At 49.6% G+C, this 27,766-nt stretch overlaps 1 protein-coding gene across 17 annotated transcripts in view; it reads left to right on the top strand.

Annotated features, from left to right (window-relative positions):
- tns1b (tensin 1b) overlaps nt 1-27,766 on the top strand; it is a 939,527-nt gene that overhangs the window by 879,268 nt on the left and 32,493 nt on the right. For all 17 annotated transcript variants that reach the window (XM_068034709.1, XM_068034713.1, XM_068034718.1 and 14 more), the window contains 3 exons: nt 18,247-18,427; nt 18,996-19,930; nt 26,339-26,425. In XM_068034709.1, the coding sequence (XP_067890810.1) occupies nt 18,247-18,427; nt 18,996-19,930; nt 26,339-26,425 (1,203 nt within the window). The remainder of the gene's footprint in view (nt 1-18,246; nt 18,428-18,995; nt 19,931-26,338; nt 26,426-27,766) is intronic.

The following is a 27,766-nucleotide window of genomic DNA, read 5'->3' as shown; positions in this document are numbered from 1 at the left end:
CCATTGTCAGTTTTTCTCACTTTGTCTCTCTCTTATTTTCTCTTTCGGTCGGTTTGTGTTGACTCTGCCTCTCGTTTGTCTCTCTCGCTGTCATTGTTTCTGTCTCTTCCTCTCTCCCTGTGTCTCTCTGCCAAAAGCCCAGCATTTGTGATCAGGTAGTTAATGGCAACTTATGAGTTTTTTGTCTTTTTCTGGATTTTTGTCCTGTTCTGTCTGACATTATTTGTTTTCTGTTTAAATTACTACATTCCCGTCCAGCTACCCCAGTGTGATCTCTCACTAGGCTTGAAGTTACAAGCTGTTTTCTTGGGCCACCTGGCCATTCTTCATGGCTGAGTCTGGACAGTGAGTTGTCGGCAGGGTATTCCCCCACGTATGGCATCACTCTGACAATACTGCTCACACATGCATACTGCACACTGGCTCACATTCACACTGACTCACAGAGGTGCACATATAGACTCAGGCACAAGAATACACACACACACACACACACACCCTGCCTGATTTTTGTCTTTCCACATTCTGGATTCCAGTCAGCCCCTCCTTCACTCTCCCAGGATGGTGCTACATTTCAGACATTTGGACTCAGATCCGTTGGGAGTGGAATCAGGAATGCAGAGTCTTGGAGGAGTCTGGCCAGCTGTGTGAGATGACACCACCTTTTCATCTAGCCAAGCCAGGTTACCAGGGTGACGGGACATGCTCTAACACACTGGCACTCACTCCTCTCAGAACCTACTGTGGCCCACGTTTCCCAGAATCCCTGCCTTATAGCTCCTGATGAAATAGGAACAGGTGCACGTTGTCTGAATGTTTATAACATCAGCAGCAAAGCACACACAAAGACACACTGCACAATGATCTCACACAAACTGGGGGTTAATGCCTCAATGGATTGGAGTACCAGAGTGAGGAGGGGGGGGGAAATAGGACAGGGGGAGCGAGATAGGCAGAGGGGGAGTGAGATTGGAAGAGGGGGAGCGAGATTGGAAGAGGGGGAGCGAGATAGGCAGAGGGGGAGCGGGATCGGCAGAGGGGGAGTGAGATTGGAAGAGGGGGAGCGAGATTGGAAGAGGGGGAGCGAGATAGGCAGAGGGGGAGCGGGATCGGCAGAGGGGGAGCGGGATCGGCAGAGGGGGAGTGAGTTCGGCAGAGGGGGAGCGAGTTCGGCAGAGGGGGAGCGAGATCGGAAGAGGGGGAGCGAGATAGGCAGAGGGGGAGTGAGTTCGGCAGAGGGGGAGCGAGATCGGCAGAGGGGGAGCGAGATCGGCAGAGGGGGAGCGAGATCGGAAGAGGGGGAGCGAGATCGGAAGAGGGGGAGAGAGATTGGAAGAGGGGGAGCGAGATTGGAAGAGGGGGAGCGAGATAGGCAGAGGGGCAGCGAGTTAGGCAGAGGGGGAGCGAGATCGGCAGAGGGGGAGCGTGATCGGCAGAGGGGGAGCGAGATCGGAAGAGGGGGAGCGAGATCGGCAGAGGGGGACCGTGATCGGCAGAGGGGGAGCGAGATCGGAAGGGGGGAGCGAGATCGGAAGGGGGGAGCGAGATCGGCAGACGGGGAGCGAGATCGGCAGAGGGGGAGCGAGATCGGAAGAGGGGGAGCGAGATCGGCAGACGGGGAGCGAGATCGGCAGAGGGGGAGCGAGATCGGAAGAGGGGGAGCGAGATCGGAAGAGGGGGAGCGAGATCGGCAGAGGGGGAGCGAGATCGGCGGGGGGAGCGAGATCGGCAGAGGGGGAGCGAGATCGGAAGAGGGGGAGCGAGATCGGCAGAGGGGGAGCGTGATCGGCAGAGGGGGAGCGAGATCGGAAGAGGGGGAGCGAGATCGGCAGAGGGGGACCGTGATCGGCAGAGGGGGAGCGAGATCGGAAGGGGGGAGCGAGATCGGAAGGGGGGAGCGAGATCGGCAGACGGGGAGCGAGATCGGCAGAGGGGGAGCGAGATCGGAAGAGGGGGAGCGAGATCGGCAGAGGGGGAGCGAGATCGGCGGGGGGAGCGAGATCGGCAGAGGGGGAGCGAGATCGGCAGAGGGGGAGCGAGATCGGAAGAGGGGGAGCGAGATCGGCAGAGGGGGAGCGAGATCGGCAGAGGGGGAGCGAGATCGGAAGAGGGGGAGCGAGATCGGCAGAGGGGGAGCGTGATCGGCAGAGGGGGAGCGAGATCGGCAGAGGGGGAGCGAGATCGGAAGGGGGGAGCGAGATCGGCAGACGGGGAGCGAGATCGGCAGAGGGGGAGCGAGATTGGCAGGGGGGAGCGAGATCGGCAGAGGGGGAGCGAGATCGGCAGAGGGGGAGCGAGATCGGCAGGGGGGAGCGAGATCGGCAGAGGGGGAGCGAGATCGGCAGAGGAGGAGCGAGATCGGCAGAGGGGGAGCGAGATAGGCAGAGGAGGAGCGAGATCGGCAGAGGGGGAGCGAGATAGGAGTAAGGAGGGATGATATCTTAGAAGGTTCCTCAAATGAGGCCATATGGGTAGAACTTAAAAACAAAAAGGGGCAATCACTTGGCTGGGAGTGCACTACAGGCCTCCAAACAGTCAGGGAGAATTAGAGGAGCAGATATGTAGGCAAATCTCAGAGAGGTGTAAAAGTAATAGGGTAATAATAGTAGGGGATTTCAACTTACCCAATATCAACTGGGATAGTCTTAGTGCAAAAGGCTTAAAGGGGGCGGAATTCTTAAAATGCACTGGAGAGCTTTTTGAGCCAGTACGTAGAAAGTCCTACAAGAGAAGGGGCAGTACTGGACCAAATCCTAGGGAATGAAGCCAGTCAAGTGGTAGAAATGCGTGTCGGGGAGCTTTTCAGGGATAGTGACCATAACTCTGTAAGATTTAAGGTAGTTATGGAAAAGGACAAAGACGGACCGGAAATAAAGGTACTGAATTGGGGGACGGCCGATTTCAATCTGATAAAACAGGATCTGGCCAAAGTGAACTGGGAGCAGCTACTTGTAGGAAAGTCGACATCAGACCAGTGGGAATCATTCAAAAAGGAAATAGTGAGAGTTCAGAACCAACATGTACCCGTTAAGGTGAAGGGTAGGACCATCAAGTCCAGGGAATCCTGGATGTCAAGGGATATAGATTATTGGATCAGGATAAAAAAAGGGAGGCTTATGGCAGATGGGGAGGCAGTGGCGTACTGGTATTGTCACTGGACTAGTAACCCAGGTATTGCTCTGGGGACATGGGTTCGAATCCCACCACAGCAGAAGGTGGAATTTGAATTCAATTAATAAAAATCTGGAATTTAAAAAAAAGGCTAGTCTAATGATGTCCATGAAACCATTGTCGATTGTTGTAAAAACCCATCTGGTTCACTAATGTCCTTTAGGGAAGGAAATCTGCTGTCATTACCTGGTCTGGCCTACATGTGACTCCAGACCCACAGCAATGTGGATGTCTCTTACATGCCCTCTGAAATGGCCTAGCAAGCCACTCAGTTCAAGGGCAATTAGGGATGGGCAATAAATGCTGGTCTGGCCAGCGACGCCCACATCCCATGAATGAAAAAAAAAGATTCAGGGTGCTGAAAACAGTGGAGGCACTAGAGGAGTATAGAAAGTGTAGGGGGGTACTTAAAAAAGTAATTAGGAGAGCGAAGAGGGGACATGAAAAAACACCGGTGGGCAAGATACAGGAAAATCCTAAGGCATTTTATAAGTATATTAAGGGCAAGAGGATAACCAGGGAAAGAGTAGGGCCCATTAGGGACCAAAGTGGCAATCTGTGTGTGGAGCCGGAGAACATAGGTGAGGTTTTAAATGATTACTCTTCATCTGTGTTCACTATGGAGAAGGACGATGTAGGTGTAGAGATCAGAGAGGGGGATTGTGATAGACTTGAACACATTAGCATTGAAATGGAGGAGGTATTAGCTGTTTTAGTGGGCTTAAAAGTGGATAAATCCTCAGGCCCAGATGAGATGTATCCCAGGCTGTTATATGAGGCAAGGGAAGAGATAGTAGGGGCCCTGACACAAATTTTCAAATCCTCTCTGGCCACAGGAGAGGTACCAGAGGACTGGAGGACAGCGAATGTGGTACCATTATTTAAGAAGGGTAGCAGGGATAAATCAGGTAATTACAGGCCGGTGAGTCTAACATCAGTGGTTAGGAAACTGTTGGAAAAATTTCTGAGGGACAGGATTAATCTCCACTTGGAGGGACAGGGATTAATCAGGGATAGTTAACATGGCTTTGTCAGGGGGAGATCATGTCTAACTAACTTGATTGAATGTTTTGAGGCAGTGACAAAATGTGTAGATGAGGGTAAAGCAGTTGATGTAGTCTACATGGACTTCAGTAAGGCTTTTGATAAAGTCCTGCATGGGAGATTGGTTAAGAAAGTAAGAGCCCATGGGATCCAGGGCAATTTGGCAAATTGGATCCAAAATTGGCTTAGTGGCAGGAGGCAGAGGGTGATGGTTGAGGGTTGTTTTTACGAGTGGAAGCCTGTGACAATGGTGTACCACAGGGATCGGTGCTGGGACCCTTGCTGTTTGTAGTGTACATTAATGATTTAGACGTGAATATAGGAGGTATGATCAGTAAGTTCGCAGATGACACGAAAATTGGTGGTGTCGTGAATAGTGAGGAGGAAAGCCTTAGATTACAGGACGATATAGATGGGCTGGTAAGATGGGCGGAGCAGTGGCAAATGGAATTTAATCCTGAGAAGTGTGAGGTGATGCATTTTGGGAGGACTAACAAGGCAAGGGAATGTACAATGGATGGTAGGACCCTAGGAAGTACAGAGGGTCAGAGGGACCTTGATGTACTTGTCCATAGATCACTGAAGGCAGCAGCACAGGTAGGTAAGGTGGTTAGGAAAGCATATGGGATACTTGCCTTTATTAGCCGAGGCATAGAATATAAGAGCAGTGAGGTTATGATGGAGCTGTATAAAACGCTAGTTAGGCCACAGCTGGAGTACTGTGTACAGTTCTGGTCACCACACTATAGGAAGGATGTGATTGCACTGGAAAGGGTGCAGAGGAGATTCACCAGGATGTTGCCTGGGCTGGAGCATTTCAGCTATGAAGAGAGACTGAAAATACTAGGGTTGTTTTCCTTAGAACAGAGGAGGCTGAGGGGGCGACATGATTGAGGTATACAAAATTATGAGGGGCATTGATAGGTTAGATAGGAAGAAACTGTTTCCCTTAGCGGAGTCTTCACCCAAGAGAAAGAGGATGTAGATATGGAACTTAGAGAGAGAGAGACTATGAGGTTCTTGAACAAATTGTCATAGGGAGTGACAAGGTATTGGAGGTTTTGGAAGGCTTAAAAGTGGACAAATCTCCAGGTCTGGACGATTTGTGTCCCAGGATGCTGTGGGAGGCGAGGGTGAAGATTGCAGGGGCTCTAACCCTAATTTTTAATTCCTCTCTGGCCACGGGGGAGGTGCCAGAGGACTGGAGAACAGCTAATGTGGTCCCACTATTTGAGAAAGGTTGTAGAGATAAGCCAGGGAACTACAGACCAGTGAGTCTCACGTCAGTGGTAGGGAAACTATTGGAGAAAATTCTGAAGGAGAGAATCTATCACCACTTGGAGAGGCAAAATTTGCTTAGGAATAGTCAGCATGGCTTTGTCAGACGGAGGTCATGTCTAACAAATTTGATGGAATTTTTTGAGCATGTGACCAGGTGTGTAGATGAGGGTAGTGCAGTTGATGTAGTTTACATGGATTTCAGCAAAGCCTTTGACAAGGTCCCACATGGGAGACTTATCAAGAAAGCAAATGCACATGGGATACAGGGTAACTTGATAAGGTGGATTCAAAATTGGCTTAGCTGTAGGAGACAGAGAGTGATGACAGACGGCTGTTTTAGTGACTGGAAGCCAGTGTCCAGTGGCGTACCACAGGGATCTGTGCTGGGTCCCCTATTGTTTGTCATTTATATAAACGACATAGATGACTATGTGGGGGATAGGATCAGTAAGTTCGCGGATGACACAAAGATTGGTCGAGTGGTTAACAGTGAGGTTGAGTGTCTTGGGTTACAGGAAGATATAGACGGGATGGTCAAATGGGCAGAAAAGTGGCAGATGGAATTTAACGCTGAAAAGTATGAGGTGATGCACTTTGGAAGGAGTAATGTGACACGGAAGTATTCAATGAATGGCCTGACACTGGGAAGTTCCGAGGAACAAAGGGACCTTGGCGTGTTTGTCCATAGATCTCTGAAGGCAGAAGGGCAGGTTAATAAGGTGGTGAAAAAGGCATATGGGACACTTGCCTTTATCAATCGAGGCATAGATTACAAAAGCAGGGATTTTCTTTTTTTAGATTTTAGATATACAGCACTGAAACGGGCCCTTCGGCCCACCGAGTCTGTGCCGACCATTAAACACCCATTTATACTAATCCTACACTAATCCCATATTCCAACTCCATCCTCACCTGTCCCTATATTTCCCTACCACCTACCTATACTAGGGGCAATTTATAATGGCCAATTTACCTATCAACCTGCAAGTCTTTTGGCTGTGGGAGGAAACCGGAGCACCCGGAGGAAACCCACGCAGACACAGGGAGAACTTGCAAACTCCACACAGGCAGTACCCAGAATTGAACCCGGGTCGCTGGAGCGGTGAGGCTGGAGTTGTACAGAACTTTGGTAAGGCCACAGCTGGAGTACTGTGTGCAATTCTGGTTGCCACATTATAGGAAGGATGTGATTGCATTGGAGGGGGTGCAGAGACGATTCACCAGGATGTTGCCTGGGATGGAACATTTAAGCTATAAAGAGAGGTTGGATAGGCTTGGGTTATTTTCACTGGAGCAGAGAAGACTGAGGGGTGACCTTATCGAGGTGTACAGGATTATGAGGGGCATGGACAGGGTGGATAGGGAGCAGCTGCTCCCCTTAGTTGAAGAGTCAGTTACGAGGGGTCACAAGTTTAAGGTGAGGGGCGGGAGGTTTAAGGGGGATTTGAGGAATAACTTTTTTACCCAGAAGGTAGTGATGGTCTGGAATGCACTGCCTGGGAGGGTGGTAGAGGCAGGTTGCCTCACATCCTTTAAAAAGTACCTGGATGAGCACTTGGCCCGTCATAACATTCAAGGCTATGGGTCAAGTGCTGGCAAATGGGATTAGGTAGACAGGTCAGGTGTCTTTAATGCATCGGTGCAGACTCGATGGGCCGAAGGGCCTCTTCTGCACTGTATTATTCTGTGATTCTGTGAGTGGTCAATAACCAGAGGGCATAGATCTAAGGTAAGGGGCAGGAGGTTTAGAGGGGATTTGAGGAAACATTTTTTCATCCAGAGGGTGGTTGGAATCTAGAACACACTGCCTGAAGAGGTGGTAGAGGCAGGAACCCTCACAACATTTAAGAAGTATTTAGATGAGCATTTGAAACGCCGTAGCATACAAGGCTACGGGCCAAGTGCTGGAAAATGGGATTAGAATAGTTAGGTGCTTGATAGGTGGCACAGACACGATGGGCCGAAGGGCCTGTTTCTGTGCTGTATAACACTATGAGCCTAACTCTATAGGGACGGGGAGTGAGATAGGGAGTGAGTTAGGGATGGGGGTAGTGCGATAGGGACGGCGTATGAGATAGGGAGAGATAGAGTGAAATAGGGAAAGGAGGAATGAGATAGGGACAGGAGAGTGAGATAGGGACGGGGGAGTGAGATAGGGACAGGGGAGTGAGATAGGGACGGGGGAGTGAGATAGGGACGGGGGAGTGAGATAGGGACAGGGGAGTGAGATAGGGACGGGGGAGTGAGATAGGGAGCGAGAGAGTGGGATATGGACGGGGGAGTCAGATAGGGAGTTAGATAGGGATAGGGAGGGGGGAGTGAGATAGGGATAGGGAGGGGAAAGTGAGATAGGGATAGGGAGGGGGAAGTGAGATGGGGGGAGTGAGATAGGGACAGGGGGAGTGAGATAGGGAGAGGGCGAGTTAGATAAGGATAGGGAGGGGGGAGTGAGATGGGGGAGTGAGATAGGGACAGGGGGAGTGAGATAGGGACAGGGGAGTGAGACAAGGAGAGGGGGAATGAGATATGGAGAGGGAGAGTGAGATGGGGGAGGAGGAGTGAGATGGGGAGAGGGGGAGTGAAGTGGGGAGAGGGGGAGTGAGGTGGGGAGAGGGGGTGTGAGGTGGGGAGAGGGGGTGTGAGGTGGGGAGAGGGGGAGTGAGATAGGGACGGGGGGAGTGAGATAGGGAGAGGGCAAGTTAGATAGGGATGGGGAGGGGGGTTGTGAGATAGGGACAGGGGGAGTGAGATAGGCAGTTAGATAGGTATAGGGACAGGGGAGTGAGATAGGGAGTTAGATAGGTATAGGGACAGGGGAGTGAGATAGGGACGGGGGAGTGAGTTAGGGATGGAGGAAGTGCGATAGGGACGGGGTGTGAGACAAGGAGAGGGGGAATGAGATATGGAGAGGGAAAGTGAAATGGGGGAGGAGGAGTGAGATGGGGAGAGGAGGAGTGAGATGGGGAGAGGGGGAGTGAGATGGGGAGAGGGGGAGTGAGATGGGGAGAGGGGGAGTGAGATGGGGAGAGGGGGAAAGAGGTGGGGAGAGGGGGAGTGAGGTGGGGAGAGGGGGAGTGAGGTGGGGAGAGGGGGAGTGAGGTGGGGAGAGGGGGAGTGAGGTGGGGATAGGGAGAGGGGGAGTGGGATAGGGAGAGGTGAGTGAGATAGGCAGAGGGGTGAGTGAGATAGGCAGGGGGAAGTGAGATAGGCAGAGGGGTGAGTGAGATAGGCAGGGGGAAGTGAGATCGGCAGAGGGGGGAGTGAGATCGGCAGGGGGGGAGTGAGCTAGGGTGAGGGGAAGTGAGATAGGGACGGGGTGAATGGAATGTGGTCACGTTTTGGGATTAGATTCATGAGAGGGATGATGGTTGCACAAGATTGTGAGGGATTGGGATCAGTGTTTGAATCCCTGAATTTGATTTGTTTCTGATGAAAAAAAATTAGTGTCTGAAAGACCATAAAATCCGAGTAACTAATAATCTTCAACAGCTGATAACCTTGCCTAACTAGTAATCCTCAGTAACTGATAAATCTAAATGCAATACAAACTAGCAACCCCCAGCAACCAATTAAACTTAACCTGGGACTGAAATTAATGGAGAGAATGTTCTTTGTTCTAACGACAGCTGATTGGGTGTCTATTTTCCATCTTTGGGGGAAACCCACTCGACATGCTGCTGTCGGGTCCTAAATGGGGGTGGATCCTGGTCTTTGATTAACCAGCTGGAGTCGGGAGGAACTGAAGGGGTGCTGGGGGTCGTGGGCTGGGGAATGGGGGAGTTGTCGGAGCTGTTAACAGTTGGAGAGCCCAGTGTTTCCAGCCTGTTTTTCTATCTGGAGGCTGGCAAACTACGTGCCTTGGTAAGCAGCCGGGCTCTGACTTAGACGGAAGCCTTTGTGTCAAACAGAACGAGGCAATTTGAACATACCCATTAGTAGTGAGGATCTGCCAAACTGAGCTGATGAGGAAGCCAGCACCAGAAAAGAGAAAGGCAGAGTAAAGAATTATTCTGGACTTTTCCACTAGGCTCCATGCCCATTATCATTTAAAGAAAATTTTAGTCAAAGCAACTGTATCCAGGGCTCTGAGTCCACCTTCCTCCTTCGTTACATCTTGTGCTGTTTGAATTCGCCATACATCTCTCTCTCGCTAATGTATAAGGAAGTGTATGGGCCCAGGGGAACAACACAGAGTTGAAGACAAGGCAACCAGTGTACTTGCTGAAATTAGGGCAAAGTTAATCAACAGACCACTGGACCATGAACAAGCTTCGGTGTCTTAATGTAGAAGCCAAAACAAAGTGCAAACTATGCAGTAATAATTGAGTAAATTATTTTACAGATCTGCTGAGGTGATCAAGTTTCACTGAGTGAAGACATCTCTTTATGGGGAAAAAACATCTTTCAATGTTGCTTCTGTCACAATTTTAGTCCATGAACTTTGCATATTTATAATCTACATCTCATGAAACTATCTCTCCAGCAAAGACCTGAGTTACCGGCACCACTAAAAGGATTCTTCTCAGTTATGGCTGTGGACTAGCGACAGTGAGAGGGGTGTGAAAGGGCGAAGGGGAGAGGAATAACGTGTGGCATCAAGTTCTCAGGAGTTCAGAAGGACAATGGTTAATAGGAAAACCACTGAGTGATGCTGCTTGTACTTGGCTCTGGTGGATTTAATATTTCACTTGCTGAGATCTCACAGCTTTCCCACGCTTGACTGGAGCCTGACAGGAATTGGTATGTAGGCGGCTGTCTCTATCTTTCCATCTGACTGTTTCTCTCCCTCTCTCTCTTTCTCCTTCACCTTCACTGCCTCTATCTCTGTCTCTCTCACTGTTTCTCTGCTCCCTTTCTGACTCTCTAATTGGGTGTTTCTCTTCATCTCTCTTTTGCTCTGTATCGCTTTCTCCGTGTTAACTGTTGTCTTTGTTTTTCTCTCTCTTTCGCTCATTGTCTCTCTCATTGTCTCTCTCTCTCTCTTCCTGTACCTGTCATTCTCCCTCTATGCTTTCCTTCTCAGGGTTAGTCACCCATTCTGATTCTTTCTCTCTCTCTCTTTGGCTCTTTCTCTCCTGTTGTCTATCTTTTTTTCCCTGTTTTTCTGTCTCTTTTCTGACAATCTCCATCTCTTGCCTCCTGTCTGATTGTCTCTCCTGTTCTGTCTCTCTTGCTGTCTCTCTCTCTCTCTCTGTCTATGACTGTTTCGGTGTCTCTCCTATTGTCTCTTTCTTTATCTCCCTTTCTTTTCTGACTCTGTCATTTTTAATTCAATGCGAATCAACTTAGAACATGTAGTTAATCTCTGTGATGTTCAGTGCACGTTGAGTACCCCAGGGAGGTGTGGATCAGAGTATTAATTGGTACTGGCTGGGAGAAGGCCAGGAACTTTAACTCTTCTTGTAACTTGTGACAATTGTCTCTCCCTCAGTTACTAATTTTCCTACACTTATACGGAATCCTGTCTTGAGCCTGTGTTGGGAGTGCTTTGCAGCCTGATGCAGTGCTACAGAGACCCCCTTGGGAAATAACGGGAGCCTGATCCCAATACATAGGAGGATGACAGATGCCCGCTGAGAAATGTCCCACAATATTACAAAAGGTCAATTCCAGAAACCCCCAATCCTATCCCACCAGTGTATGAGTACTGTTACGATGAGGTGAGAAAGATGTCTAGGGGTCCCTCTCAGCCTTCATCTGGTCTTACCGTATCAGGGTTTAATTTTTAAAACACCGTGTTTTTAGCTCCGACTTGGTGAACCCTTCTTCACCGCTATCCAATTATAAGGCAAAGAAACCAAAACAAACCTTTTTTCTTAGGTTTAAAGAAGAAAAGTTGAAATTTATTAAACTTAAACTCTAATTCGGTTGACGCCTACGGATACATGACCCGCCCACGCTAGTATGCATAAGCGATAGTCACGTGCAAATAGAGACAGAAAAGAGCAGAAGAAAAATAAAGTGGAAATGTCTGAGGCAATATCTGAAGAGTTTTTGTTACGGTTCTTCAAGCTCACTGTAAAGTCCTGGATTATAGGTAGTTCTTGTTTTTCGTTGGGGCCCAGTATTCTTAAACCTTGTTCGCTGTTGGAGACTTTTCTCTCTTGGGGTTCATGTGTTTTTAGTGGATTCAGAGGCTTGTGAGAAAGAGGTGGGAGCAGACAGGAAAGATCTTCTCAGTCCAGGAGAAAACAGACTTTCTGATTACAAACTGTTTGTACAATTCAGAAGACCCCAGGTTGCCAAGCAGGCTAGTCATGTGACTAACTGGTCTGACCATGTCTTGGATTGTATCACCTTCGCAGTCTCTTGGCAGGTGGGGGCCAAGCGTGACACCTCCACACCCAGCAGAATGAAATGCGCTTTGAGAAAAGTGCATTTCATTAAAAGGGTCAAGAAAAATGTAAGATAAAAGAAACAGCGATTCCTGACAAAGCAGCGGCCTGCTGATGTCATCAGAGTGTGCCAAGCTGCACAGCGGCATCTTGCCAGGACTAAGTGGCGTGTGCGTGGGATGATGTCATCACGCAGCGCCAAAGTCATCGCATATCTGCGCCTGGTCCATCTTCGTGCATGGCTGATAAAGCGTCATCGTGTATCCAGCATCCCACTTGGCTGGAGGGAGCGGCTGAATGGGAGACTTTGAGGCTGGAGCTCGATCCCCGTCACTCGCACCCGCCCCACTAGCCACCTCCCCCCTCTCGGCAACTTGCTGCAGGCCTCCATGCTTCCTCTCCTCAGCCGCTTGCTGCAGGCCTCGCTGTTTCCCTCCCACTCCCTTGGCCGATTGTTCCCAGCTTCGCGCCATCCCGCTCTCGGCGGCTTGCTCCCTGTCCCGCCTCCCACCGCCCCCTCTAGCCACTAGCTCTAGGCTGCGCCACTTCCCTCCTCTCAGCCACTTGCTCCTACGTCGCCCGGTCACCCCTTGCGGCCCGCCTTGCTTCTTCGGGTGGCGGGTGGAGACTGATGAAACGTGGGAGCGAGCGGCCAGACAGCGAGGTCTGGAGCGAGTGGCTGGAAGGGGTGGGGTAGGGGGAAGCAGCCGGTGGGGAGGAGGGGGAGAAAGCGAGTTTCCGAGGGGGGAAGCGGCCGGTGGGGAGGAGGGGGAGAAAGCGAGTTTCCGAGGGGGGAAGCGGCCGGTGTGGAGGAGGGGGAGAAAGCGAGTTACCAAGGGGGGAGAGCAGCCAGTGGGGAGGAGGGGGAGAAAGCGAGTTTCGAGGGGGGAAGCAGCCGGTGGGGAGGAGGGGGAGAAAGCGAGTTTTGAGGGGGGAAGCGGCCGGTGGGGAGGAGGGGGAGAAAGCGAGTTACCAAGGGGGGAGAGCAGCCAGTGGGGAGGAGGGGGAGAAAGCGAGTTTCGAGGGGGGAAGCAGCCGGTGGGGAGGAGGGGGAGAAAGCGAGTTTCCGAGGGGGGAAGCGAGTTACCGAGGGGGGAAGCAGCCGGTGGGGAGGAGGGGGAGAAAGCGAGTTACCGAGGGGGGAAGCAGCCGGTGGGGAGGAGGGGGAGAAAGCGAGTTTCCGAGGGGGGAAGCGAGTTACCAAGGGGGGAAGCAGCCGGTGGGGAGGAGGGGGAGAAAGCGAGTTACCAAGGGTGGAGAGCAGCCAGTGGGGCGGGAGCTAGTAGCTACGTTCAGGTGAAATCAGTCCTTGTCAGTAATTTCAATGAATCTCAATAACGAATTGGCAGCACATTTTATACTCTGCAAGATTTTCGATCGGGGTGCCAATTGGGTCTTGCATTGGAAATTCAATCATAAAATTGCTTTTGTATTTCATAGGATTACTGGAATATTAAATGGATCTGAGGATTACAGTTAGTATCCTATAACATATATACCATATTACTGGGCTTCCATCCAACTTAATGCTAGCCATAAACGTTTCCTATGATAAATTGAGCAGCGCCATCTTTAATCCCGGAAGCTGCCTGAACATTGCAGACGCTGATGTTGCAGTGGAAGATCCTGCATTAACACATGTGCAAGTACCTCACCACCTAGTGGTTGTGTTGTCAGCAAATGCAGCCAAAAAAACATGCATTTCTCTCATTCATTCACAAATCCTAAAACTTATTAAAACTGTCCCCGCCCCCCTGCCCCCCTTTTGGCATCCCAGTAAAAATGTGGTTCTTTTTGGGGAAATCTCTCTTCCATTTGCCCATTTCCATGTCTTTGTTCCTGCTGAAGTAATTTTTTTTTTCAGGAGAGTCAGTAGTGGGCGGGGCTATCCTGAACTCTCCTTCAGTGCTTTGTTGAGTCATGCAAAGGTTTTTGACTTTGGGGGATGGGTGGTTCTCTTTGGTTCTGACTGTGGGGGAGGATTCTTTGATAATCTACCCTTTGGGCACTCCTGCCTGCAGGTATTTGTGCAGACTTAACTGCACTCCCCTGTGGCACTTCGACTTGGTGAGGCATAACCCTCTCCTCTCTCTCTCGTTCCTTCTCCTGTCTTTCTTTTTCTTCACGTTCCTTCTGGAAGGCTCTTTCTTTCTACTTCTCCTGTCTTTCTCTCTCTTTTTCCTGTCTCACCCTTTCTCTTTCCCTGTCTTCTAATTCAAGTTTCCTCTGTTCCAGTTGTATCTTTGCTAACAATACCCTGTCTGGGTCTGCTTCTAACACTGCTTCTGCTTCTTCAGATTCAAGGGAAAAATGGTTGGCCACTAGCCTTAAGAGTTCAGACTTCCTAGCCTTGCCACGTACAGTGATCCCACACTGCTCAGCCATTTTCCTCAACTCCTCCATGGATAGTGCTTTTAACTTATCCCAAATTACTTCACCCTGGCTTGGGGAATTACTAGCTTCAGTTGCAGACATGTTAGTATTCAAGTACACACAACCACAAGAAAACCTGTATTAAAATCTTGCTCTTTTTGATTGGGAACAATTTGGCTTCCCACTTCCAATTTCTCTCGTTTGTCTGTGGGTAAAATCCAGGACGGTAACCCCCAAATTTCTGTTACGAGCAGTTGAGAAAGGTGTCTCGGATTCCCTTTCATTCTTCACCTAGTCTTACTGTAACAGGGTTTAATTGTTAAAACACCATGATTTTAGCTCCACCTCAGTGAATCCTGGTTCACCGCTTTCCAATTATAAGGCAAAGAAACCAGAACAAACTTTTTTCTTAGGTTTAAAGATGAAAAGTTGAAATTTATTAAATTTGAACTTAAACTCTAATTTGGTTGATGCCTACGGATACACGACGCGCCCACGCTAGTATGCATACGCGATACACACATGCAAATAGAGACAGAAAAGAGCAGAAGTAAAATAAAGTGGAAAAGTTTGAGGCAATATCTGAAGAGTTTTTGTTACGGTTCTTCAAGCTCACTGTCGAGTCCTTGATTGTAGGTAGATCTTGCTTTTCGTTGGGGCCTAGTATTCTTCTTAAACCTTGTTCGCTGTTGGAGACTTTTCTCTCTTGGGGTTCATGTGTCTTCAGTGGATTCAGAGGCTTATGAGAAAGAGATGGGAGCAGACAGGAGAGATCTTCTCAGTATAGGAGCAAACAGACACTTTCAGTTCAAACTGTTTGTACAATTCAGAAAAACCCAGGTTGCCATGCAGGTTAGTCATGTAACTAGCTGGTCTGACCACCCCTTGGATTGTATCACCTTAGCAGTCTCTGGAATGCTCCTCTTGCACACAATACCTGGTGATCAAGGTCCATTGTGGGTTGAATGTGTCAGGGAATGGTCCTTTGTCCTTCCAATCACTGTCTGTTAATATGCAAATGTCTTTTCCAGCCACGGCTGATCTGTTGAACAAGTCCTTTCTTCACCCCAGTAACAGCTTAAAATCAATGTTCATGACAAAATTAATGTGCCTCATTCTTGGCAGGTGGGGGCCAAGCATGACAGTACAGATGTGCGAATGACACTTGATGTCCCCACATGAACATCGCTGACCTGAAATGATTTGATATTGGGCTAGCAACAGCTCGAGTGTTTGTTTTGACTCCACAGCGACGCAGGCTGGTTAAACCTCTCTTTTAAACCAGCAGCTGAGTGGAGGCATTGCAAACCATTCAGGAATGTCAGGCTCTGATTTTATCTGGTCTATGGTGCCCATGTCACCAGCCTGCTCTCCCCCACCCAACATTAGGTTTACCCTCAACTGACCCTGTTTGTATTCTCCCCACTGCTCGTTGGGGATGGTTTGACAACGTATAACCACTGACGTTGAGTCAGTTCTGGTGATAACTAGTAAATAGGACACGGGTTCAGTGGAACATCCCAGATGCCAACAAAATAGTGATTGTATCACTGATACAGTGTAAGAGGCAGGAGTGTTACTCTCAGTAACACATGGTGTGTTATTATATAATATATCGTGTTAGACCCAGTAACACATGGTGTGTTATAATATAATATATTGTGTTATGCCCAGTAAAGCACAGTGTGTCGCATATGTAATATATACAGAGTGTTATACCCATTAACATACAGTATGTTATTATATAATATATACAACAGTACATCCAGTAACACATGGTGTGTTATTATATAATATATACAGGAGTGTTATACCCAGTAACACGGTGTGTTATTCTATAATGTATAGCGTGTTATACCCAGCAATACACTGTGTGTTGTTATATAATACATACATTACACCCAGTAACACATGGTGTGTTATTTAATAAAAGCAAAATACTGCGGATGCATGCTTTCATTGATCTCACCAAAGCCTTTGACCTCGTCAGCAGACGTGGTCTCTTCAGACTACTAGAAAAGATCGGATGTCCACCAAAGCTACTAAGTATCATCACCTCATTCCATGACAATATGAAAGGCACAATTCAACATGGTGGCTCCTCATCAGAGCCCTTTCCTATCCTGAGTGGTGTGAAACAGGGCTGTGTTCTCGCACCCACACTTTTTGGGATTTTCTTCTCCCTGCTGCTTTCACATGCGTTCAAATCCTCTGAAGAAGGAATTTTCCTCCACACAAGATCAGGGGGCAGGTTGTTCAACCTTGCCCGTCTAAGAGCGAAGTCCAAAGTACGGAAAGTCCTCATCAGAGATCTCCTCTTTGCTGACGATGCTGCTTTAACATCTCACACTGAAGAATGCCTGCAGAGTCTCATCGACAGGTTTGCGTCTGCCTGCAATGAATTTGGCCTAACCATCAGCCTCAAGAAAACGAACATCATGGGGCAGGATGTCAGAAATGCTCCATCCATCAATATTGGCGACCACGCTCTGGAAGTGGTTCAAGAGTTCACCTACCTAGGCTCAACTATCACCAGTAACCTGTCTCTAGATGCAGAAATCAACAAGCGCATGGGTAAGGCTTCCACTGCTATGTTCAGACTGGCCAAGAGAGTGTGGGAAAATGGCGCACTGACACGGAACACAAAAGTCCGAGTGTATCAGGCCTGTGTCCTCAGTACCTTGCTCTACGGCAGCGAGGCCTGGACAACGTATGCCAGCCAAGAGCGACGTCTCAATTCATTCCATCTTCGCTGCCTTCGGAGAATACTTGGCATCAGGTGGCAGGACTATATCTCCAACACAGAAGTCCTTGAAGCGGCCAACATCCCCAGCTTATACACACTACTGAGTCAGCGGCGCTTGAGATGGCTTGGCCATGTGAGCCGCATGGAAGATGGCAGGATCCCCAAAGACACATTGTACAGCGAGCTCGCCACTGGTATCAGACCCACCGGCCGTCCATGTCTCCGTTATAAAGACGTCTGCAAACGCGACATGAAATCGTGTGACATTGATCACAAGTCGTGGGAGTCAGTTGCCAGCATTCGCCAGAGCTGGCGGGCAGCCATAAAGACAGGGCTAAATTGTGGCGAGTCGAAGAGACTTAGTAGTTGGCAGGAAAAAAGACAGAGGCGAAAGGGGAGAGCCAACTGTGCAACAGCCCCAACAAACAAATTTCTCTGCAGCACCTGTGGAAGAGCCTGTCACTCCAGAATTGGCCTTTATAGCCACTCCAGGCGCTGCTTCACAAACCACTGACCACCTCCAGGCGCGTATCCATTGTCTCTCGAGATAAGGAGGCCCAAAAGAGTGTTGAAAGACAAAGCATTAGTACAGAAAAGGTGTTAACGGACTGATAATGTATAGACTGTTACACCAAGTAACACACGGTATGTTACTATATATTATATACAGGATTGTTATACCCACTAACACACTATGTATTATTTTATAATATGTACAGGAATGTTATATCCAGTAACACATAGTGCGTAACTATATCATACATACAGGAGTGTTAAAACCCAGTTATGCGTGATGTGTTATTATGTAATAGTTAGTGTTATATCCAGTAACACACTGTGTGTTGTTATACAATGTTACACCCAGTAATGTAGAGTGTGTTATTGTATAATATATAGCGTGTAATACCCACTAACAGATAGTGTGTTATTATATAATATATACAGTATTACACCTAGTAACACACAGTGTGTTATTATGTAATATATACATTGTTATACCCAGTAACGCACGGTGTGTTATTATATAATACATTCAGTGTTTCACCCAGTTATATACTGTGTGTTCTTATATAATATATACAGCAGTGTTATAGCCAATAACTCATGGTGTGTTCTGATATAATATACAGAGGAATGTAATATTCCCCCAGGCAAGTATAGAATATTTATTGTGATTTGTGGAAGAATGTTGATTCGCCCTGATTTCCGCTTTGCTCCACATTGTCCTGCTCAGTCAGTCGATTCCTGGGTTTATTGACTGAAACTCTGCCTTTCCTGTTCTCTTTCTTCCCTCAGAGCCCAGGAGTTACGTGGAGTCTGTTGTGCGGACAGCAGCAGTTGGAGGGAGTAATCTGCAGAGTCCTCCCATGAGTCAGAGCTACACCGTGGATTCTCCAGCCAGGAACATACCCTGTCTCTCATCATTCACTTCCCCGAGTCCGATTTCAACCAGTAGCCCCTTAGCCAGCATGGAGAGGTGAGGAGGAAAACTCATTTCAATCAACTACCTAAAGTGGAGCGTAAAAGATGATAAATACGTGGCAGGTCTGTGGTTTGTTACCCGCTCTGTGTCTCTGTGTGTGGTGCTCAGTACCACACCGGGTGAGATCAGCACACTCGGCACAGGGCCAGGATGCAGCCTGGGATCTTCCTGCTCTGTGTGGGGCTCAGTACCACAGTGGGTGGTCCAGTCACCCACTGAACCAGGAGCAGGAGGAATGCTGATCTTTCAATGGGAGATCTGAAGGTGAGACTCCATCTTGCTTAAACATTCCTCCCGACTGGAAGCAGCAATACCATGGGACATTCCTGACAATTGCGAGCAGTTTTTTTTATGGAGTTGGAACTCTGCAGTGGGGTCTTGTATCTGTTAACAGTGGGAATCTTCCTACAATATAGCTGAAGATTCACGGGCAGCACCTCTGAAAATCTGACCCCCACTGTCACCAGACCAGGCTTCTTGAAAGCTTAAACTTGTCCAACTACCCCTCTTGCCTCTTACTTAATTAAATCCCGTCTTAAATTCTCTTTTTTTATTTCCTCAGCTCCTTCGTCCCGAGCTGCTCGTCAGCAGATGCCAATGGGTACAGTACCACCCGACCCCAGCCCTCTCTGGATTCCAGTTTAAGATCTGCAAGCTTCTCTCACACATCCTACCCTGAAAGCAGCTATCTCAACACCACCCCTTCTAATCGTTCACTTCCCGGCACTGGCAGCTCTTCAGGCAGCTTTGCTGTGGCCTCCGACTCGTCACTGAGCCCTAGTGCACTTCAACTAGACAAACCCGCAACGGGAGTCCATGGGTTGACAGAAAGCCCACAGTCCCTCCATAGAACGGTGGCAACTAATACCCCACCAAGCCCATCCTTGGGCAGGAGAATGATCAGTGCTGGGGCAGCGATGCCTCCTGGAAGCCCGGGTATGAGCAGGCATCCGGTGGGTGCTCATGGAATGCTGACTGGCACATCAAGTAGCCCCATTATGTCCAGATACCCTGGCATTGTTAGTGCCAGCGCACCAGTTACCCCCAGTAGCCCAGTCTTGGAGCCGTACCCTCTGTATAGTCATTCGATTCCTGCAGCGCAGTTGGATGAGAGGTATACCACACTTTCACGCCAGGGGAGTTCCTCAGGCTATGCTACACCGGGAACACCAGGCTTCCCCGTGTCACCAGCTTACTACAACTCGGGCGCAAGTAGTCCAGCCACCGCTGCAGTTTTCACTGCCGCGCCCATCCCACAGGCACCCAATGGCTCACCCCCGTCCCGAGACTGCCTAGTCACCAGTCCTCAGCCTGCACTGCCAGAGAAAAGGCGGATGTCGAGCGGTGATCGCTCCAACAGCTCAACCAACTATGCCACTGTCAACGGCAAGACCATCTCGCCCATCTCCAGTGGGATGTCCAGCCCGAGTGGGGGCAGCACACCAAGTGTGGCCTTTCCACACACATTACCCGACTTCTCCAAACTCTCTCTGCACGGTAAGGATAATAATTTGCTTATAAATTGGAAAAACTGCCTTTGTCTCTTGTGGTCCAGTGATGATTTACACCTGCTACAAACTGTGACATAAACCATTTGTCATCAAACGTTAACATCAGTATATCTTCCTGTAAACACTGCTTACACGTGGTCATCCATTATCAATGAGAGAGTGGGGCAGTGGGATTAGTTTGCGGATTAATACAAGGCTATGGGGAGAAAGCGGGGCAGTGGGATTAGTTTGGGGATTGATAAAGGGCTATGGGGAGAGAGCGGGGCAGTGGGATTAGTTTGGGGATTGATACAGGGCTATGGGGAGAGAGCGGGGCAGTGGGATTAGTTTGGGGATTGATACAGGGCTATGGGGAGAGAGCAGGTCAGTGGGATTAGTTTGGGGATTGATAAAGGGCTATGGGGAGAGAGCGGGGCAGTGGGATTAGTTTGGGGATGATACAGGGCTATGGGGAGAGAGCGGGGCAGTGGGATTAGTTTGGGGATTGATACAAGGCTATGGGGAGAGAGCTGGGAAGAGGGATTACTTTGGGATTGATACAGGGCTATGGGCAGAGAGCGGGGCAGTGGGATTAGTTTGGGGATTGATACAGGGCTATGCGGAGAGTGTGGGACAGTGGGATTCGTTTGGGATTGATACAGGGCTATGGGGAGAGAGTGGGGCAGTGGGATTAGTCTGGGATTGATACAGGGCTCTGGGGAGAGCGTGGGGCAATGGGATTAGTTAGGGATTGATACAGGGCTATGGGGAGAGCGGGGCAATGGGATTAGTTTGGGATTGATGCAAGGCTATGGGGAGAGAGCGGGGCAGTGGGATTAGTTTGGGATTGATGCAAGGCTATGGGGAGAGAGCGGGGCAGTGGGATTACTTTGGGATTGATACAAGGCTATGGAGAGAGAGTGGGGCAGAGGGATTAGTTTGGGGATTGATACAAGGCTATGGAGAGAGAGCGGGACAGTGGGATTACTTTGGGATCGATAGAGTGCTATGGGCAGAGAGCGGGGCAGTGGGATTAGTTTGGGGATTGATACAGGGCTATGCGGAGAGTGTGGGACAGTGGGATTCGTTTGGGATTGATACAGGGCTATGGGGAGAGAGTGGGGCAGTGGGATTAGTCTGGGATTGATACAGGGCTCTGGGGAGAGCGTGGGGCAATGGGATTAGTTAGGGATTGATACAGGGCTATGGGGAGAGCGGGGCAATGGGATTAGTTTGAGATTGATGCAGGGCTATGGGGATTGAGTGGGGCAGTGGGATTAGTTTGGGAATGTTCTGGCAAAGAACTGGCACAGATTTGATGGCCTCTTTCTCTGCTGGAAGCTTCCTTGATACCTCTGGGCCTTGGGCTGGAAGTTCAGTACAATCACAGAAATGGTGTGGTGCGCTCGGCACAGACCTTTCACTTCTCGTAGCTGGGTGTGAATTCTGTATCGGGCAGAAGGATGGGTTGTTGAACTGGCAGGTGGGAGCTTGTGTGGTGAAGAAAGTAAGAAAGTTTGATGAGTGTCCTTTCATCTCTGGCACTTAGATTCAACATGTCGCCCAGACAGATGGTGTCTGTCTGATGGATATTGGTCGGGCTGTGTGTTTAGCATTGTCCTATCACCTCCAAACAAGAATTTGCATGCAATTCCAAAATCAAATGAAGAAATAGTCTCTCTCTTCCTCCCTCACATGGTTGATTAAGTGGACCACTCTAACGCGACACAATCCTTTCACCAACATGACTTAAGTTTGAATTATGCCAAAGATAATTAGAATGGTTACTACCACTGTTTGCTGAAGGATTGAGTGGGCCAAGGAGTTAGGACATGGAGTCCTCCCTGCTTAGTCCTGGGTGAAATGAGGTCAAGACAGATTGGGATGACAGTGTCTGACAGAGGCTGCTTGAGATCTTCACTGTTGTGAGTTTTGTCTTGCGTTTGGCTTACTGGATGAGTCACAAGCAGAAGGTGGATGGTAACATTTCAGGGGTTGAAATACATTGACAACTGAGATTACAGGAAGTACTGAAAAAGTTTATAATTCACGCAACACAGGATCTGGTATTGTTCAGTGCAGTCCCTGGGTGCAATGCCTTTATCGCCCACAAACTGAGAAATTAGCAAAATATTTGACCATAAAATGAAACAGTTATTTCGTAGGAGGCAACTCACTAAATATAGTCTGAAATTGTACCTGACTCTCAAAATTACAGTAATGCTGTAACACTGCCGAGTTTCATGGTTTCAAACTCATTGTCTTTCCTCCAATCTCATGCTTCACTTTTCCCAATCTCTTGCGGTCTGTTTTGTTCATCCTCTTTTCCGGTTTTCCAGTTTTGTGAAATTATTAATACCATTTGAAATACTTGGAAGAGTCTAAGTTATTGGACTCACCCTCTCCCTCTCACCCTCTCCCTCTCACCCTCTCCCTCTCACCCTCTCCCTCTCACCCTGTCCCTCTCACCCTCTCCCTCTCACCCTCTCCCTCTCACCCTCTCCCTCTCACCCTGTCCCTCTCACCCTCTCCCTCTCACCCTCTCCCTCTCACCCTCTCCCTCTACAACTCTCATTCATGTTTCTTTTAAATGTTTCACCCTTTTGCTTATTTTTATCTGTTCTCTCATCTGTTCTCTTTCTCTTTTTCTCACTCAAACTCGCAGTCTCAATTTTCTTTTATTCTTTCTCTCTTGCGCTCTTCCTCTCTTTCAGTCCCCTTCCCCCTCATTTTCTTTCTCTCTCCCTCACTAATTAACGATGGCTGTCTCTCCCTTTCTATCCAATCCTTCTGACACCTTCCATTGTCCCTGCCGTTCTTCCTCTTTCTCTTTCTGTCTCTCTTTCTCCCCCTCTCTGTTACTTCACTTCCTCTTTTTTCACTTTGCTCTCTCATTTTTATACTCTTTCATTCACCCTCACTTGAATTCCAGAGAGACAAGGTCAATATAGTCATGGGTTTCCAACACAGAGACCTGTTGTGAGGGTGTGATACAGCAGTGTGCATCGGACAATGTGTCAAATCTACCACAACATGACTCTTGTAAATATTCCCTTTGCTTCTCTTTCTATCATTTGGTGAATAGTGTGTTCCTTAAGATGAGGAATGAAACTGGAATTCTTCCCATGACACAGTAAAGCTCTGTCTACACCCGCCCCCATCAAACACTCCCAAGACAGGTACAGCACGGGGTTAGATACAGAGTAAAGCTCCCTCTACACTGTCCCCATCAAACACTCCCAGGACAGGTACAGTACGGGGTTAGATACAGAGTAAAGCTCCCTCTACACTGTCCCCATCAAACACTCCCAGGACAGGTAAAGCACGGGGTTAGATACAGAGTAAAGCTCCCTCTACACTGTCCCCATCAAACACTCCCAGGACAGGTACAGTACGGGGTTAGATACAGAGTAAAGCTCCCTCTACACTGTCCCCATCAAACACTCCCAGGACAGGTAAAGCACGGGGTTAGATACAGAGTAAAGCTCCCTCTACACTGTCCCCATCAAACACTCCCAGGACAGGTACAGCACGGGGTTAGATACAGAGTAAAGCTCCCTCTACACTGTCCCCATCAAACACTCCCAGGACAGGTACAGCATGGGGTTAGATACAGAGTAAAGCTCCCTCTACACTGTCCCCCATAGAAAAAAAAAGAAAAAGAAAAAAAAAAAAACGGGGTTAGATACAGAGTAAAGCTCCCTCTACACTGTCCCCATCAAACACTCCCAGGACAGGTACAGCATGGGGTTAGATACAGAGTAAAGCTCCCTCTACACTGTCCCCCATAGAAAAAAAAAAGAAAAAAAAAAAAATGGGGTTAGATACAAAAGGGCTGCTCCTCAAATTCTGGCTGCACTTCAGTCCCACGCTCCTGATCATTGGGCAGCCGGTGCAGAGGGGCTTGGGCCGGGAGGAGGATCTCCTCGTCGGTCTGCTCCTGGGCCTGGCCAAGGTGGCAATTCACAGGTCCAGGTTGCGGGCCGTCGGGGGGTCCGTCCTCCCCGATTGCCTGCCCCTCTTCCGCGGTTACGTTCGCACCCGGATGTCCCTGGAAAAGGAGCATGCGGTGTCCGCCGGTATGCTTGAGGCCTTCCGCGACCGGTGGGCACCGCAGGGACTGGAGTGCATCGTCGACGCCGAGAATGGCATTTTAATTTGAGTTTTTTGTTTATTTATCTGGTTTTAATAAAGTTATTTTAAAAATATAAGTGTGTATATAAAGGGGGCCTGAGGAATAAAGGCCCCCTCGACATGAAAAAAAAGAAAAAACGGGGTTAGATACAGAGTAAAGCTCCCTCTACACTGTCCCATCAAACACTCCCAGGACAGGTACAGTACGGGGTTAGATACAGAGTAAAACTCGGTTTCCACTGTGACCGATTTTCTCTGGCTATTATGAAAATCCCTGCCTGGTTTGAGCAGCTATTTTCGGGAATAGATGTTGACTGATGACAGTTCCCTGTCAGGCCAGTTTTCCAGAGGGGAAGGATTGAGCAGACAGATGGAGACAGATTGCTGTTACAGTCAGGAAGAATGTATTAAAACTATTAGTGAGAGTGAAACATATGGACCTTATCAAACTGCGAAACCATTCAGAGCACCTGCAGGTTCTGCCGAACACAAACCTGTTCAATAAGAAAGAAAAAAAAAGAACGGGGTTAGATACAGAGTAAAGCTCCCTCTGCACTGTCCCCATCAAACACTCCCAGGACAGGTACAGTACAGGGTTAGATACAGAGTAAAGCTCCCTCTACACTGTCCCCATCAAACACTCCCAGGACAGGTACAGCAACGGGGTTAGATACAGAGTAAAGCTCCCTCTACACTGTCCCCATCAAACACTCCCAGGACAGGTACAGCATGGGGTTAGATACCCGGAGTGAGGGGAGTCCCGGGGGTTTCGGCTACTCCTCCGCCCGCCGGACCGTCCCCGGAGTCGGCCGCCCGGATAGCCGAGGAGCTCTCCTCCGCCGGTGGGGGAGCGCCCTGACTGGAGGCGACCATGTTCCAGACTCTGAATAGATCCCGGTAAAAGACAGGCAACTCCCTCAGAGAGGCGCGGCTAATGGACTCCACTGGGAGCTGCGTGTCGTCTTGAAGGCAGTGACACCGACGGAAAAAATTCGTCGCCAGCGCACTCCGGGTGGCGAGGGGGCTCGGGCGTGCGGAGCGTTCCCGGCCGGGCTGAGCCCCGCTCGGCCGGAACTGCTCATCGGACCCAGGTCCCGAAACCCTCCTCGGGAGCCGGTCCCGCACAACCCGAGCCGCCTCTCGGAAATGCCCTCCGTGCCATTCCAATCGGCGCGGAGGGGTTTCCTGTACGGGCTGCTCCTGCACACTCTCCACTTCCTCGCCCTCGTCAGTCGGCCGGACACGCCCTGGCGGTCCGCGTTGCCATCTGGCGGCGAGGGGAATACCCGATGGAGGTCTCTCTACGCGGGAGTCTTCCCCCTTTACATCGGGGACCTGGGGTGGAGGGTGCTGCACAGAGCAGTCCCGTGCAATAGGCTTTTAGGTAGTTTCACGGACTCCCAGGCCACCTGTACTTTCTGCGGCCTGGATGAGTCCATGTTCCATGTATACATGGAGTGTGCGAGGTTGCAGCCCCTCTTTGAGTATCTGAAGGGGCTGCTCCTCAAATTCTGGCTGCACTTCAGCCCCACGCTCATGATCTTTGGGCACCAGGAGCGGAGGGGCGTGGGCCGGGAGGAGGATCTCCTCGTCGGTCTGCTCCTGGGCCTGGCCAAGGTGGCAATTCACAGGTCAAGGTTGCGGGCCGTCGGGGGGTCCGTCCTCCCCGATTGCCTGCCCCTCTTCCGCGGTTACGTTCGTGCCCGGGTGTCCCTGGAGAAGGAGCATGCGGTGTCCACCGGTACGCTTGAGGCCTTCCGCGACCGGTGGGCACCGCAGGGACTGGAGTGCATTGTCGACGCCGAGAATGGTATTTTAATTTGAGTTTTTGTTTATTTCTGTTTTTAATTAAGTTATTTTAAATATATAAGTATGTATATAAAGGGGGCCTGAGCAATAAAAGCCCCCTCGACGTGAAAAATATAAAAGCGGCCTGGGGTATAAAGGCTACCCAAAAAAAAAACACGGGGTTAAAAAAAAACGGGGTTAGATACAGAGTAAAGCTCCCTCTACACTGTTACATTTGCAGGATAGGGTGGATTAACTGATGTTCTACTCCTGCTTGATACTATCACTATGTAAGTGTACCAGTACCAATTTCCAATTTGCCCATCTAATCCTGCACCATTCAGGTGCCTGTGCTGTCTAAATGTATGGTCAATCATGGGGCTGCCTTTAAGCCTGCCAGAGCTGGGAATCCAGGGCTCTGAGATGTCTGGTATCTCGTCGTCTCGAAAGAAGCCTATTTTTGAAACATATTTTATTTTCCTGTCTTTCTCAGATGGAAGTCCAGAAACGAGGGCCAACGTGAAGTTTGTCCAGGACACATCCAAGTACTGGTACAAACCAGACATCTCCAGAGAGCAAGGTACACAGCGATAGACTTCACTAAGGGAATGTTGAAGATATTGGGGAGGGGTGAGGGTCGGAATATTCATCCTTCAGGGATCCAGTGATGGTCAGAGCACAACAGGAAGCTTGTTTCCTCTCTCGCAGGGTGGGGTTCAGAGGTGAGGACAGAAGAGCACATCAGGGCTTCAGATCATCAGGAGTGGGAGGTCGTTAACATTTGTTGACTTGCTCGAGGCATTGTCAGTTCAGGGATAATATTGGCCAGAGACCGGGGAGAACTCCTCTGCTCTTCTCCAAAATAGTGCGATGGGACCTTTTCACCTCCACCTGAGAGGGATGGATTTTCCAACAGTGCAGCACTCCCTCAGTACTGACCCTCCGACAGTGCAGCACAACCTCAGTACTGACCCTCCGACAGTGCAGCACACCCTCAGTACTGACCGTCCGACAGTGCAGCACACCCTCAGTACTGACCCTCCGACAGTGCAGCACACCCTCAGTACTGACCCTCCGACAGTGCAGCACACCCTCAGTACTGACCGTCCGACAGTGCAGCACACCCTCAGTACTGACCCTCCGACAGTGCAGCACTCCCTCAGTACTGACCCTCTGACAGTGCAGCACTCCCTCAGTACTGACCCTCCAACAGTGCAGCACTCCCTCAGTACTGACCCTCCGACAGTGCAGCACTCCCTCAGTACTGACCCTCCGACAGTGCAGCACACCCTCAGTACTGACCCTCCGACAGTGCAGCACACCCTCAGTACTGACCCTCCGACAGTGCAGCACACCCTCAGTACTGACCGTCCGACAGTGCAGCACTCCCTCAGTACTGACCCTCCGACAGTGCAGCACTCCCTCAGTACTGACCCTCCGACAGTGCAGCACTCCCTCAGTACTGACCCTCTGACAGTGCAGCACTCCCTCAGTACTGACCCTCTGACAGTGCAGCACTCCCTCAGTACTGACCCTTTGACAGTGCAGCATTCGCTCAGTACTAACCCTTTGACAGTGCAGCACTCCCTCAGTACTGACCCTCCAACAGTGCAGCACTCCCTCAGTACTGACCATCCAACAGTGCAGCACTCCCTCAGTACTGACCCTCCGACAGTGCAGCACTCCCTCAGTACTGGCACTGGGAATGTTAGCCTATATTTTGTGCTCAAATCTCTGGAGTGGGTCTCAAACCCACAACCTTCTGACTCAGAAGCAGGAATATGGCCACTGAAGCCAGGCTAACACCAATGCCTTCATCCCTTTCTCTCTGCCTGATTGTTTTGTGAGGGAGAGTTCGATCAATGGATAGGCTCCCACCCTCTAGTTTGGCAGCAATATGGTGCTACTTCAGTGACTCCAA

Source organism: Heterodontus francisci, chromosome 7 (genome assembly GCF_036365525.1).
Source record: "Heterodontus francisci isolate sHetFra1 chromosome 7, sHetFra1.hap1, whole genome shotgun sequence".
In the NCBI taxonomy this organism is placed as follows: domain Eukaryota; kingdom Metazoa; phylum Chordata; class Chondrichthyes; order Heterodontiformes; family Heterodontidae; genus Heterodontus; species Heterodontus francisci.
The sequence above is the reverse complement of the archived record's forward strand: the minus strand, read 5'-3'. Positions and strand labels throughout refer to the sequence as shown.